Raw genomic sequence first — 14,961 nt, forward strand, 5'->3', positions numbered from 1 at the left:
TTATGTCCATGTCGTTGTAAAGCTCAAACAGCTCATCGTTCCATCGTCTGCGGTACTCGCCGTCGCCAACGCGTAAAGGCCCGTAAAGCTGGTGGTATTGCTCAACGTCATTTTACATAGCCGTATGAGTTTTGAATTCAGAATAGCGGCGTATAGGCAACTCCTTTTAGTGCTGTTAAAAGCGGCTATAAAGTCGAAAAATAGGTGGCGAGTGTCGATCCTTTTCTCGCGGGTCTTTTCCAAGATTTGACGTATTGTGAATACTGGTGGATTTGCCAGGTCTTAAGCCACACTGATAGGGTCCAATCAGTGGGCTTCAGTCTTTCACACAATACGCTCGATAAGGTCTTGTAACCTATGCTTAGAAGGCTGATCCCGCGGTAGTTGGCGCGAATGGTGGGGTCACCTTTCTAGTGGATTGGGCAGAGCACACTTAAATTCCAGTCGACGGGCATGCGTTCATCTGACCATATCCTGCATAAGAGTTCATGCATGCACCTTATCAACTCCTCGCCGCCGTACTTGAATAGCTCAGCTGGCAGGCTGCCAGCTCCAGTAGCTTTGTTGTTTTTCAGCCGCGTTATTACTATATGTACCTCGTCATAGTCAGGCGGTGGAACGTCGACTCCGTCATCATCGACTGCGGGCTCGGGTTCTTCTTCTCCGAAACTTTCCGTGCTGTTACCATTTAGTAGGGCGGAAATGTGTTCCCTCCATAATTTAAGTACGCTCTGGACATCGGTTACTAGGTCGCCATTATTGTTCTTACAGGAGTACGTCCCGGTCTTGAAACCTTCCGTAAGTCGCCTAAATCCCTGGTAAAATTTTCGGGCATTCTTCTTCTTCTTTGCGCTCTTTTACATGGCAGCTGTAGAGACGTCGCAAGGCCCCAGACATTGTTTGCCTTGCCCCGTCCAACGCATTTATTGGATGGCGGTGATGTCAGCTTTTGTCCTTACGAGGACATCAACCAGCCGGGCAGAGGCACCATCCCCATTAAGGGTCCGGACATTACAGGTGCATGCCCTCAAATCGTAGTCCTTTAAACGTTTGCCGTGGTCGTCATCATAAGGGGGGTCTCATCCGAGGCCTTGCGTTGTTTCTTCACTGGAAGTGGTTTTTACGTGGCGGGTCCCTGACCCAGCGCACAACCAATTGCTGGGACCTAGACTCGTTTAAAACTGTGGCTTGTGGCCTCTTGACCCACCTGGGAGCCCACAATGGGTTCCGGGACATGAAGGGTTTGAAGCCAACGAAAGGTCTGACTGCCTCGCGTGGAACCGAAATGCGCTTGCATGGTCTCGAGCCATTCTGCGGTACATCTAAAAAATACACCGCCGAACTACTTAGGATCTAAAAAAAATCTCAGATTGCTGCTCACTGGTGGAAGGAAAGGAAAATAACACAACCAAAGAGATCCATAACTCCTCCCAGGAGGAACTTCGAAATACTGCTTGTACTTTGAACTTTTACTGGCTAATTCACTGCGCACTGTAAGTTAAGGTACCATTTCAATCAAAGGGGCTTTCTGTAGAGACGGACTGTAGGTTTTGTGGGCTGGTGGCGGAGACCCCAGAGTATATTCTATGTACCTGCTCACGAAATATGAATCGTAGACCGATACACTTTGGAGAACGATTTTCTTCTCCATATAAAATTTGGTACCGTCCAAAGTGTTTAGATTTTTGAATAGCCTAAGGTTGGAGTGATTGCAATAGACCTTCTTAGATCGCATAAGTCTCTATAGTAAAATGAATTATTGTACGCAGTTAATTTTTTTATTGCACTAGATGTGTCTTAGTTTTACTAAATTTTAAATTATCTACATTTTTAATAAACTTGACATTGAACAAAAATATTTAAAAACTCAAAATAATGTTTGGTAGGTTTTGGTGGATTTTGGTAGGAAAAAAATGTGTCTTCGGCAACACTGATTCGTATTGAGCGGATCCAACAGCCAAAATTCTGAGAACTTAGCAGCATGCACTCTCAAAGGGACAAAATATCCGAGTGATGGAAAAGTAGGCACAATAGTGCCATTTTTGGCACTTTCATTCACAAGTGCACTTTTGGCATAATTCATTCAGTTTTGGCACAATCATAAATTACAGAAGTTTTGCCAGTATATAACAAACATTCGTATCATCGGTTAAAGTACAAAACCGCGTATCAACAAAATGCAAAACCGCGTATCAAGATAATGCAAAGCCTCGTATGTGAGGTTGTATAAATTATTTTCTAGAGAGTAAAAACACTCATCTCTCAAAATTTTTTTTTTATTGCAACTAGCATATACATACAAAACTAATACTAACAAGCAATTTGTATCGAGTAAATTAAAAGATAAAAGAAAAGCTTTTTGTATCTTATACACTTGTAGACAAATATATAAGTAACATTTCCGCTATTCGCTTTCCATCAGGTCTGATACAGTTTTCCGCTTGAGCCGTCTACGCTGCGCAGTCGTTTTAAGTAGACTTGATGCTTCATCGTTGATGTGGGATTTTAGACGCTGTTTGTAAGCAATGGCCAATTTTTTTGTCACATCAGTGACAACTGGCATGCCAAAATCACGATTTAAATCGCTATTTCTAACATAGTATGGAGAGTTTACTATACTTCGCAACACTTTATTTTGGTAGCGCTGGATTGTGGCAATGTTTTTTGCACTTTAGAGTTTGATTATAAAGCAATAATTTGTTTTGGATTGATAGGCCTGAATGCCTGCCAGTAAGGTGGTTTAGCTTTCTTAATTTTAAATCAAGCTCCTCACGTTTTTTATTGACATGCGCTTTCCAGCGCAATATAGCGTCAACCGTAATACCCAAGTATTTCGCTTCGTTGACGTGTGGAATATTTAACGCATCGATGTAAACTGGTTTGAATGAGGAATGCTTTAGAGTAAACACTATATGCACAGATTTAGTGTTGTTTAGTTTGATGCCCCACTTTTTAGCCCATGTTACAACAGAATTGACGGCCTCTTGAAGTGTAATCGTTGCGTTTTCGATGGTGTCATCCACTGCCAAGAGGGCGGTATCATCCGCAAATGTCGCGGTTACGTGCTGGCTTCCTACAGGTAAGAGCTCAGTTAGTCAACGACGTAGCGTAAACGTAGGTTGACGCACGTAGCAGCATATCAAATTTACTGTTGATAGAGAGAGAGAGAGAAAAGCAACGGCAACGTCACCGCCATGCGATGCTGAGTTTTTGTTAACACCCGGATCCCATAAGATAGATCGTGTCTGCGTCAACCTACGTCTACGCTACGTCGTTGACTGTTTGCGCTTTAAGTCGTAAGTATATAAAAGATAAAGAAGTGGCCCCAGAATACTCCCTTGTGGAACACCGGCGTTTATTCTCTTTAAGTCTAAAAAAGTGTTGTCATATTTTACGCGAAATAATCTGTCGTCCAGATATGATGCCAGTAGTTCGCAGTATTGCATAGGCAGTAAAGTCTTTAGTTTTTGTAGCAAACCTTCATGCCACACCTTATCAAAAGCTTGCGATACATCAAGGAAAACGGCTGAACAAATTTTCTTGGATTCCAATGCACCTTCAATGGATCTTTCGAAATGGTTCTGTTTTTTTATAAAGCAATCGCATTTCTGGCTAGTATATTTCAGAACGAACGGATAAGGATTGCGCCAAGAGTTTGTGTGAGTATATCCAATTTTGGCAGCAAATGTCAGTTACGCGGTTTAGCGGTTGACGATACACGGTTTTGTACTTTAAACGACGATATATTACTCATAGATTCGAAAAGTGGAAATTAAAATCACTTAGAAATTAAAATAAGGGCCATTATATAATATAATTAAAAATTATTCAATGTAAAGAATAGTCAAAACTGGTCAAAATGTCGCACTGCTATTATTTCGCACATAGGTATGCATATGTGTAAACAGGTCCGAATAGTTATATTTAAGTGTTTTCCCCTTCGTAATTGGAATATTGTGTTATTTTAATAGGATTTTACTATAGTAACTCAATCAAGTACATTAAAAATAGACAATTAGGGTTTTCACAACGGTGTCGTAAGTATCGTATTGTTGTATGTCGTAAACTTTAAATGCCTAAAAAATATATTAAGGGGGTTTGCAAAACCATCAAAGTCATATTATAGCTTTTCGCAGTTTTAAGAAATAGCTGGTTGTGTTTTCAAGTTCTATAAACATTTGTTTAAGCTTTTAAAGTATACGACATACAACAATACGACACATACGACACCGTTGTGAATCCCACAAATATTTCTAAAAATACATATGTGGTTCATAAAAAGCTTTAAAAGAAAGAAATTTCAATTTTGTGGCACATTCATCTCCTTTTTGGCACTACTTATGCAGTCCATTAGGCACATTTTGAAATTGTGGAACTCCATCCCTGAAATATCCACAGAAGTACGAGAACGCAAAATTTTCAAAAACTTGCAACCAGCGCTGCCAACTATACTTATCTATGAAGTGCCATATTGAGGATAAAAAAGTGCCAAAATGTGCCAAATAGAAAAATAAAAGTGCCAAAAAAGTGCCATTTTTTAACTCTTCCCATTTAGCATTAAAATTAGAAACACATTCCTAAACAAAAGTCCAATGCCAAAGTTAGATAAACCAGTTATATGTCCTATAGAAACTAGAAAAATTTAGTTGAGAAAAGGTAGTACCCACAAAGGATTTCACAAAAATGTATGGAAATATTACTATTTTCCAAAAGTGCCATTTTAACACTTTGTGCCAAATTACTTTTTCCAATTTTGCTATGAACACTATCAAGCTGCCGTAATGAAGAAGGGAGTGTCTACTTACACGCGCCACGGTCACTTTTAAATTACCGTAGATCCACGGTAAAAATTACCCCGAAAGAAGTTCTGTCCCACTTCTCCGGGAACACAGAAAGGAGAATTCTGAGTAGTAAGGGTTATAATTCCTAAGCGCGGCCGAAGGCCGCCTACGCATAAAGAAGTTCTGCCCCTTTTCTCCGGCAACACATAATCGACGTAATTTTACCGTAGATCTACGGTAAGCGTGTGTGTAGTCACTGCCAAAGAAGAATGGCCAGGCTCGCTAAGTTTTTCCGCGATTTCTTGGATTTACAAGCAATTTTGCACATACAATATTTTAATTACAAAAAAGAACATTAATTTGTATGGGAAAATTGTCGTATGTTCAAAACCGTCTACATATCGTCGTCTCAGAAAACAGATGTCGAATGTTACAAAACGCGGTTTTGAGAAAACTGACTTTGTAGTTTAAGGTCGAATTAATCCGAAACTGTACCGTAGATTTTTGTAATTTTTAAAGGAGACGTAGTTGGTGTTATTAGTTTTGATTTTCCATATTTTTACATTTAATATCTCTTAACGTTAATGAGAAAATTTACTTTTCATTCCGTATACATTTGTCGAAAGTAGCGTTTACTCACCACTTTGTTTTGTCCATAGAACATACGACAATACTAAAGTATCTATTTCAACGACGATGGTATAATTTGATGAAAAAACCAGACATATTTATTAAATAATGATTCTTCTTCTTCTTTTTTGGCGCTGTAACCGCCTAAGCGATTTTGGCCGAGTTCAGCAAAGCACGCCAGTCGTTTCTCCTCTGTGCCAACTGACGCCAATTGGAAACGCCAAGTGAAGCCAAGTCCTTCTCCACCTGATCTTTCCATCGCAGTGGGGGCCTCCCTCTTCCTCTGCTACCACCAGCGGGTTCCGAGTTGAATACTTTCAGAGCTGGAGCGTCGGTGTCCATTCGAACGACATGGCCAAGCCAGCGGAGCCGCTGTATTTTAATTCGCTGCACTATGTCTATGTCGTTGTAAAGCTCATACAGCTCATCGTTCCATCGTCTGCGGTACTCGCCGTCGCCAACGCGTAAAGGACCGTAAATCTTCCGCAAAATCTTTCTCTCAAACACCCCAAGAGCCGCCTCATCGGATGTTGTCATTGTCCATGCTTCTGCGCCATATACCAGCACGGGCATGATGAGTGACTTATAGAGCGTGGTTTTCGTACGTCGAGAGAGGACTTTACTCCTGAATTGCCTACTCAGTCCAAAGTAGCACTTGTTGGCAAGAGTGATTCTACGTTGGATTTCAATGCTGACATTATTATCGGTGTTAATGCTGGTTCCCAAGTAAACGAAATTCTCTACTTTCTCGAAATTGTAACTGTCAACAGTGACGTGGGTGCCAAGGCGCGAATGTGCTGACTGTTTGTTTGATGACAGGAGATACTTCGTCTTGTCCTCGTTTACCACCAGACCCATGCGCTTTGCTTCCCTATCCAACTTGGAAAAGGCAGAACAGACTTCGCGGTTTTTGTTACCGATGATGTCGATGTCATCGGCATAAGCCAGCAATTGCACGCTCTTGTAGTAAATTGTTCCTGAGCGGTTCAGTTCTGCAGCTCTTATTATCTTCTCCAACATCAGATTAAAGAAGTCACATGAAAGGGAGTCGCCCTGTCTGAAACCCCGTTTTGTGGCGAACGGCTCGGAGAGGTCTTTTCCAATTCTGACGGAGCTAGTGGTATTGCTCAACGTCATTTTACACAGCCGTATGAGTTTTGAGGGGATGCCAAATTCAGACATAGCGGCGTATAGGCAACTCCTTTTAGTGCTGTCAAAAGCGGCTTTAAAGTCGACAAATAGGTGGTGAGTGTCGATCCTTTTCTCGCGGGTCTTTTCCAAGATTTGGCGTATTGTGAATACCTGGTCTATGGTGGATTTGCCAGGTCTAAAGCCACACTGATAAGGCCCAATCAGTTCATTGACGGTGGGCTTCAGTCTTTCACACAATACGCTCGATAAGACCTTGTAACCTATGCTTAGAAGGCTGATCCCGCGGTAGTTGGCGCGAATGGCGGGGTCACCTTTCTTGTGGATTGGGCAGAGCACACTTAAATTCCAGTCGTCGGGCATGCGTTCATCTGACCATATTCTGCACAAGAGTTGATGCATGCACCTTATCAACTCCTCGCCGCCGTACTTGAATAGCTCAGCTGGCAGGCTGTCAGCTCCAGCGGCTTTGTTGTTTTTCAGCCGCGTTATTGCTATACGTACCTCGTCATAGTCAGGCGGTGGAACGTCGACTCCGTCATCATCGACTGCGGGCTCGGGTTCTTCTTCTCCACAACTTTCCGTGCTGCTACCATTTAGTAGGGCGGAAAAGTGTTCCCTCCATAATTTAAGTACGCTCTGGACATCAGTTACTAGGTCGCCATTATTGTTCTTACAGGAGTGCGCCCCGGTCTTTAAACCTTCCGTAAGTCGCCTAACTCTCTGGTAAAATTTTCGGGCATTCCTCCTGTCGGCCAGCATTTCAAGCTCTTCGCACTCACGTATTTCTGCCTCTCTCTTCTTGTTGCGGCAAATACGTCTCGCTTCCCTCTTCAGATCCCTATAGCGGTCCCACATAGCGCGCGTTGCGCCCGATCGCAGCGTGGCCCTGTAGGCGGCATCTTTTTTCTCTGCAGCTTCCTGACACTCCTCATCGTACCAGTTGTTCTTTCGGGCTCGCTGAAATCCGACTACTTCTTCGGCGGCGGTACTTAATGAGCGGGAAATGTGGTTCCACTGCTCGCATATGTCGGTTTGTTGAAGAGTGCTCTCTGAGAGCAGGTGTGAGAGTCGAGTAGCGAAAGCGCTGGCTGTCTGTTGTGATTGCAGCTTTTCGACGTTAAGCTTTCCTTGCATATTTGGGCGCACATTTTTTGCTGCACAGAGGCGGGTGCGTATCTTGGCTGCAACAAGATAGTGGTCCGAGTCGATGTTTGGGCCTCGGAGTGTGCGTACGTCTAAAACACTGGAAGCGTGCCTTCCGTCTATCACAACATGATCGATTTGGTTTCTCGTTTTTCGATCCGGAGACAGCCAGGTAGCTTGATGGATCTTTTTATGCTTGAACCTAGTACTGCATACTACCATGTTTCGGGCCCCGGCGAAGTCGATCAGCCTCAATCCGTTGTCGGACGTTTCGTCGTGGAGGCTGAATTTTCCGACGGTGGTTCCAAAGATCCCTTCTTTGCCCACCCTGGCATTGAAGTCGCCAAGCACGATTTTGATATCATGACGGGGGCAGCGCTCGTACGTGCGCTCCAAGCGCTCATAGAAGAGATCCTTGGATGCCTCATCCTTCTCTTCCGTCGGGGCATGGGCGCAGATGAGCGAGATGTTGAAGAATCTCGCTTTGATGCGGATTGTGGCTAGACGCTCGTCCACCGGGGTGAACGACAGTACTCGGCGACGGAGTCTCTCTCCCACCACAAATCCAACTCCGAATTTGCGCTCCTTTACATGGCAGCTGTAGTAGACGTCGCAAGGCCCCAGACATTCTTTGCCTTGCCCCGTCCAACGCATTTCTTGGATGGCGGTGATGTCAGCTTTTGTCCTTACGAGGACATCAACCAGCCGGGCAGAGGCACCTTCCCCATTAAGGGTCCGGACATTCCAGGTGCATGCCCTCAAATCGTAGTCCTTTAAACATTTGCCGTGGTCGTCATCATAAGGGGGGGTCTCATCCGAGGCTTTGCCTTGCTGCCCAGCGCACAACCCATTGCTGGGACGGGGGTGGTTTCGCAACCAAATACACGTTTATATAGCGAGCCGCTTGCTCCAAGCAGACACCCGCTTGCAGCCGCACCTACTGGTGAACAGACGCTGCAGACTTCAGTGAGCTCTTAAACCGAATAATGATTACTTATTAGAAAAAACATAACAAAAACATATTCATGTATTTAATAAAAAAAATTTGTACATCTCTTATGCTGTAAGTATGTTACGGACATACGTTTTCTTTATATAAAAACAAAAAACAATACTTAAATTCAGTCTTTTGTACATTTTTATTTCTTTCATTTCATTTGAGGATCAGTGCAAGCTAAAATTTTAAAATTAGTTACTTAGTTTAATTTCCAATTATAATTGTGTCGTTATAGTAGAGGACCATCGAATTGTCCTAAGTTCAAAGTTTTGCGATACATACGACAAATGTTTTATGATTTAAAAAAAAGTACGTTTGTATGGGAAGTTGTCGTATCCCAACGGGGCCAGAAGCGGTCCATTAGTTCTATTGGAGCGCTCCATATTCAGCAGTAAGCGCGAAAATCGTATGAAAATGCCGCCAGAAAACTTCAAAAGGCATCTTGTGGTTCAATGTTACTATAACTATACAGATTAAAGTTTTGTGAGTTAGAAACTCGAAAGGATAAAATAGTCAAAGTTTCAAAGTACAAATTTTTCATATAATGAAACTAGTTCATAGTTTTTCTCTTTTTACTTGTAATATAAACATTTCTAAAATAAATGTATTTTTTGATTGTTCTTCGTATTTTCTGTCTTTTTAGTGCCTTATTTTGCTTTTTTGCAATACCTAGTGCCTTTTTGCTATTTTGTTTTGCCTTTTTTGCAATCCCTAGTGCCTTTTTCGCTATTTTATTTTGCCTTTTCCAGCCTATTTCGTTATTTTATTTTGCCTTTTTTATAGGTTTTTAGGTCCTAAAAATCCGTTCCCTGGTCATTAGAAATTGCATTTAAAAAACGATGCATTCAAATTTTACTTTTTACATTATATTTTTGTTTTAATAAAATAATTGCGTTTTTGTAAACCATTTGATGGTTATATTAAGTGTACTTACATATAAACATGGTTTTTTCTTTTCTGTGTGGTGTACATACGAAAATACATACATATGTACATACATGTTTATACATAAATTAATTTTTTTTCAAAAGAAAATATTTTATGTTACTACTCTAAATGATATTTATTTCTGAGCATTGGGCCGTATCAAGGCACATTAAACAGGTAGTATCAGTAGAGCAAAAACAACATTTGCGTGTATTTTGTTGTTGCTTCTGGTATCGAAAGTGTCAACAACTGTTCTGAATTTTTTCTTCTAAATCAAAGCGTGCCATGTGAAATACAAAAAATTATAAAAAATAAAAAATTGAAATTGGAAAAAATAAAAATTGATGCAACTTTCTTTCCTAGTAAATTTGTTTGCTTCTAGTAAATTTGTTTGATCCTTTGCAGGGCCCAGTAATCAGCGGTCGTGCTGCCGAGTTGGGCGAACGTTCCAAAAGCTGCTATTCAATCGCTTGTTTTGTATGGAAAAAGGTTTCACAAGCAAATGGATTTTAACAACTTATAATTTTCGTGAGAAAAAATTAAAAATATTTGACATTTTCGAGACCAAATAATTTGAAAATAAATCAAATCAGCTGCTCTACTGATACTACCTGTTCAATGTACCTTGGGCCGTATGAATAAAAATAAGCAATTGCTTTTTCTTAAAATTTCAGATATTTTACTCAATTTATTCAAACAAAATTGAAGTAAAAGGTATGAAATTTTAAGAAAAATCAATTCCTTAGTTTTTATTCATACGGCCCATGGTACAATAAAAACAGGTAGAAGCCAAATTGACATCAAACCTACAAAAGTCAAAGTTTTCGGGAGAGTAAAAATAAAAATGAGCGTGTGTAAGGAAAAATAAAAAAATTACATTTCGCTGGTTGACGTTTTTAAGTAAATTTGAAGTTTTGTATTTATTTATTTATTTTCTTTAGTTAAAATTTGTTAATTTGTATGTTCTTTTCTATTTTTTTATACATTGAAAGTTTATATTTATAGTACCTGTTTTAATTTTGTATAATATACAAATGTATGTATAAAGCGATATATGTACTAGGCATAACGTTGGGCAATCAATAAAACAACGGAACACAAATAATGATTGCGACATTCCCTGGAATGCATTTTCAATAAGTTTGGCTTTCTCCAACTCTGTCTTGAGTGCTGAGTTTTCACCCTCCAGATTTTCAATTATTGACTTCAGCAACAGAATTTCGAGTTTGTAGCTGGACTGTTCTAAGTCTCCACTAAACGACTTAAATTATAAATATTTCTATAAATATATCGCGTTTTAACAATGCTTACTCAGTTTGTGAAGCGCGATCATTTATTAAGCTTTCACAACTTGATTTATGAGTTGCAGTGTTGTTGGAAGGACTTTCCGGCATAAGGGTCATAGGAAGAGCACTTGGCATCAAACGTGCCTTTCCTGTACCTCCTGGTGCATTTATGAAATCTGCTGATTTAAAATGCTTAACGCACAGCAAGGCATTTCGCTGCAGCTCTACCCCACAGCTGCTTTCCCAACGCTCCTTACGCCGAGGGCATTGAGGCACGTTAAAAAAATTAGTGATGTCTGCATTATATTTAACACCACATAAAAAACAAAGCTTCAGGTGCTGCATTTTTAACACATACACTAAGTAGAAACCGCACAACACTACAAAAATGCAAATGTTAATTAAAATTTGTTTTTAACGAACATTCAAAAAAAACAAACGACATGACATTTTAAGCGTAACGAAATATAGGAAATAAAATAAAATCAAGTTGAAGTTTAAAGGTTTGGTTCTCATGAGAGCAATGTCATTTTGGCTTCTACCTGTATTTATGTGCCTTGCATACGGCCCATTGTTAGAAATTTAAAAATTTTTATTTTACTTTGCTTTTGTACTGCTCCATACTTGCTCTTTGGGGAGCAGCTAACTTTCAGTCCCGTTGGGATGTGACGCATTTTCAGCACATACAACAAAAGGCATACCCAATCATTAATATTATGTAACATACGACAAAATGCGCATGAAATATCTCAAAAACTAAGGGAGATATACAAAAATGGATTACAGAAATCAAAAAAGCATGTCAAAATCCTAAAATCGTGATTTTGCACATTCGTCATCCGTTTTCTGAGGCGACGATATTTACCAAAAAACGAAAAAGCTACTGACCTTGGATATACAACAAAATCATACTGAATATCTCGGAGAATAGGCGAGATATCGACAAAGCGATAACACTAATAGAAAGAGCTTATTTTAAAAAATATAACTGCATCTATAACTCAAAATACCGTCAAATGGCAAAATTTTACGCAGGCGACGATATCTACTCCTTAGAAATAAATATTCGTAAGTGAAGGCTTTTTTTCTGGTATATTTTTATTTTTTTTTATTAGCTCGGGATGTAACTATGTAATATTGATGCGCCTAAAAGATGCAGCGATTTCTATTCTCAAGTTACATACCTGATGACAGTACGAATGGAAATTATAATAGCGAAGTTTTAGTTTTTTAAACAACAATTTTTGTTCTTCGAATTATTCCTGTTAAAGCTCATTCTTCAATACATTTTTTAACGAAGTTACAGAGATAGTAACAGACATTTCTTTCGAAATTATATTTTTTTATACGTTTTTAAGTAGCTTACACTAAAACGTATTATCCACCGATTTAATGGAGTAAATAACGATTATTTATTAGAAAAAACTGATTTTTAACTCTTAATTCCCACTCACCTGGATATTGATTTTCCACAACAATTGAATGCGCAAGACGCTTTGCCAATTTTTTAAACAGGTAACGATTGGCTATCAAACCGTCATGCATCGGTTTCATCAAATGCTTCACCATCCACGGTGAGATGCGACGTATACAACTGCAGATAAGTACTTCATCTAATTCGATTGATGGACTGCAAGTGGAAAATTCATCATCGCTATCCTCACCGAATAGCATATCGAATTTCCATTTGATCAGTTCATGCCAGCGAAAATCTTCTTCAATTAAACGACTTAATGAAGTCGTAAGCCGCCGACGTTGCATAAACAATTCGCATGGCCATAGGCTGTGCCGCAAGTTTGTAACTGGTCGTTCACTATGACTCGAGGATGGACGGTAATGTGGCAAACTAGTTTGATCATGAAATTCTACAAAAGGTGATGCAGAAATATGCAACACACCATTTAATTTTATAGGCGATGTCTGCCGTTGTTGTTTCTCTGGCGAACAGCCCATGTGTTGGCCAGCACTGCATGCAGTACTAAGTTTCAGTTCGCGTGATAGTGGTGCCTTCTCAATCTCTTCGAGTACGCTCCGTACTTGTGGATCGTCTATTTCTGAGTTTGTATTAAGGCCAAGCAGCTCCTCCAATTCAGATTTCTCTTCGCTGAAAAGCTGCGCGAGTTCCTTAGCGATTTCATCATCCTGCTCCAGTAAGTCGTCGTCAACTGCACTTTGTGGTACGGTGGCGCAATTAACTGCGGGTGTAGTGTTGTGTGTCGTTTCGGCACTTTCGCAACTAGGCGGTGGCATTGCTTCCGAATCAGCATTTTCTCTGACGGCATCGTGCTTCATTGAAACTATTGTTACATTTGAAGCAGGCATGGTTCTTCCATCGTTTTCACATAGCTCTATGCATCGTGAAACTTTACTGCTATTGTTCGAACTACGTCTACTATGCTTTTGGTGATGCCGCACATGTAGCCTATGATTTGAGGGATTATGTGTGGAGTGGCGTGAGGCTCTTTTGTAACATTCTTTATGTGTCGCAGCTACTTTCAACGCTGCTTCTTGATTGAGACGCTCTTGAAACATTTCAATCTTTTGCTGCAGCGATAAACTGATGTCATTATCAGTCACTGGTCCTCTGGAAGATTCATTAGAGCAGAGTAGGCTTTCATCCGTTTGTGTTGCTTTTTGTCGATGCGCAACTTCGGTCGAGATCGTAGGATCTTCATCAGTGGCAATTAGTTTTCTTAATTGGCCTTCTAAACGAAATTCTTGTGTACTGCGTCTCACTTCTGCAATCTGAAAGAAGTAGTCAATTACTATTGATTTCCAACCATTTATGCCAACCATATTCCCCTTACTATCTTTAACATACTGCGCTGGTAGCGTCGGGCATGCATACACGCCTTCAAAGCCTTATCCTCAAGCACGCGACAGCATTCCTTCAGTGCAGTTTGCTCTTTGAGTTGCAGGTCGGTGGCTGCTTCTGGCTCAGGCTGCGATTTATTTTCGCGCCAAGTCTGAACATTCTCCAGTAGCTGCTTTTCAAGGTAACCACAGTAGTGTCTTCGAACCTTAAAAATTTCTGTGAATTTCTTTCATGCCTGCTTACTTAGGTGTACTACTTACCATGTCAGTTAGACGCACAAATACTTCCGCAGTAGTGTTCTCGTCCTCGTTACTTTGTTCTTCATCTTTATTTTCAATATCGCTGTCATTTTGGTTGTTGGCCGAGCCATATTCACGGGCAGAGTTCATATGATTGACGGCCTGAGATTCCACACAAATCATCTTTTACCAGGTAAATTAAAGCGGAGTCAGCGAATTTCTAAAATTTTAATTCTGTTTACTTCGGTTGCCTTTGCGAAGTACGCGTTCGACATGCAACTCGATACAGCAGTTTTTGTTTTGACACCGAAAAGAGGGACATAAAGCAACTAGAATAAAGGAAGTAAACAAACACAGCATTTTGAGATAGGAAACCGGCTGGCTTCCTGTAGAACTATACTGTTTTTAAAACTGTAGCGCATAAACTTCAAACTGTAATTTCGTATGTACTTTGCACGTATTTTGTTTGTATTCCATTACCCAGAAATTAGCAGAACTTTTAAAAACTTAGCAATTTGTGGAGTGTAGATTTTGCTTCACATTTTCTTAAGTTACATTTTTATTGCACTGGTGCGAAGTTATGCGAAGTATGCATAATAAGACCTTTAGTTAAAATATGTATAATTACGGTGCCCAGATTGGGAAAATTTTAGTAGACGGACGGCAAATTCTAGAAAAAAGGGGGGTGAGGGGGGTAGAATAGGACCCCCTGATTTCAAACCTACCCCCCTTTTTTCTAGCAACCCTATAGTTCTTATATAATTTATTGTTAAAGTTTTCATATAAACGATGAATAAGATAGCAAAATAACATACAACTTAGTGCTACCAGACTGGAATTTTGAATAATAAAGGCGGATTTTTAATTCGGAAATTTTACTTAGTAGAATTATTATTTCTGTGTTGCCGAAGAAGGGGGGGCTGAACACATTTTGCAGAGAACACCTTTCTGCGTAGGCGGCCTTCGGCCGCACTTAGGGATTATAACCCTC

The 14,961-nt window shown here is 40.2% G+C and overlaps 1 protein-coding gene across 1 annotated transcript in view; it reads right to left on the reverse strand.

The window, feature by feature from the left end:
- LOC108367578 (uncharacterized) overlaps window positions 1–14,393 on the reverse strand; it is a 31,839-nt gene extending 17,446 nt beyond the window's left edge. The window contains exons 1-3 of the mRNA XM_017622229.1: window positions 13,992–14,393; window positions 13,724–13,936; window positions 12,371–13,661 (exon numbers count right to left, since the gene is read on the reverse strand). Coding sequence (XP_017477718.1) covers window positions 12,371–13,661; window positions 13,724–13,936; window positions 13,992–14,153 — 1,666 coding nt within the window. The 5' untranslated portion in view covers window positions 14,154–14,393. The remainder of the gene's footprint in view (window positions 1–12,370; window positions 13,662–13,723; window positions 13,937–13,991) is intronic.
- Window positions 14,394–14,961: the final 568 nt, after the last annotated feature.

The sequence above is a fragment of the Rhagoletis zephyria genome, unplaced genomic scaffold, assembly GCF_001687245.7.
Source record: "Rhagoletis zephyria isolate East Lansing unplaced genomic scaffold, Rhagoletis_zephyria_1.1 Rzeph_scaffold_02736, whole genome shotgun sequence".
NCBI lineage: Eukaryota > Metazoa > Arthropoda > Insecta > Diptera > Tephritidae > Rhagoletis > Rhagoletis zephyria.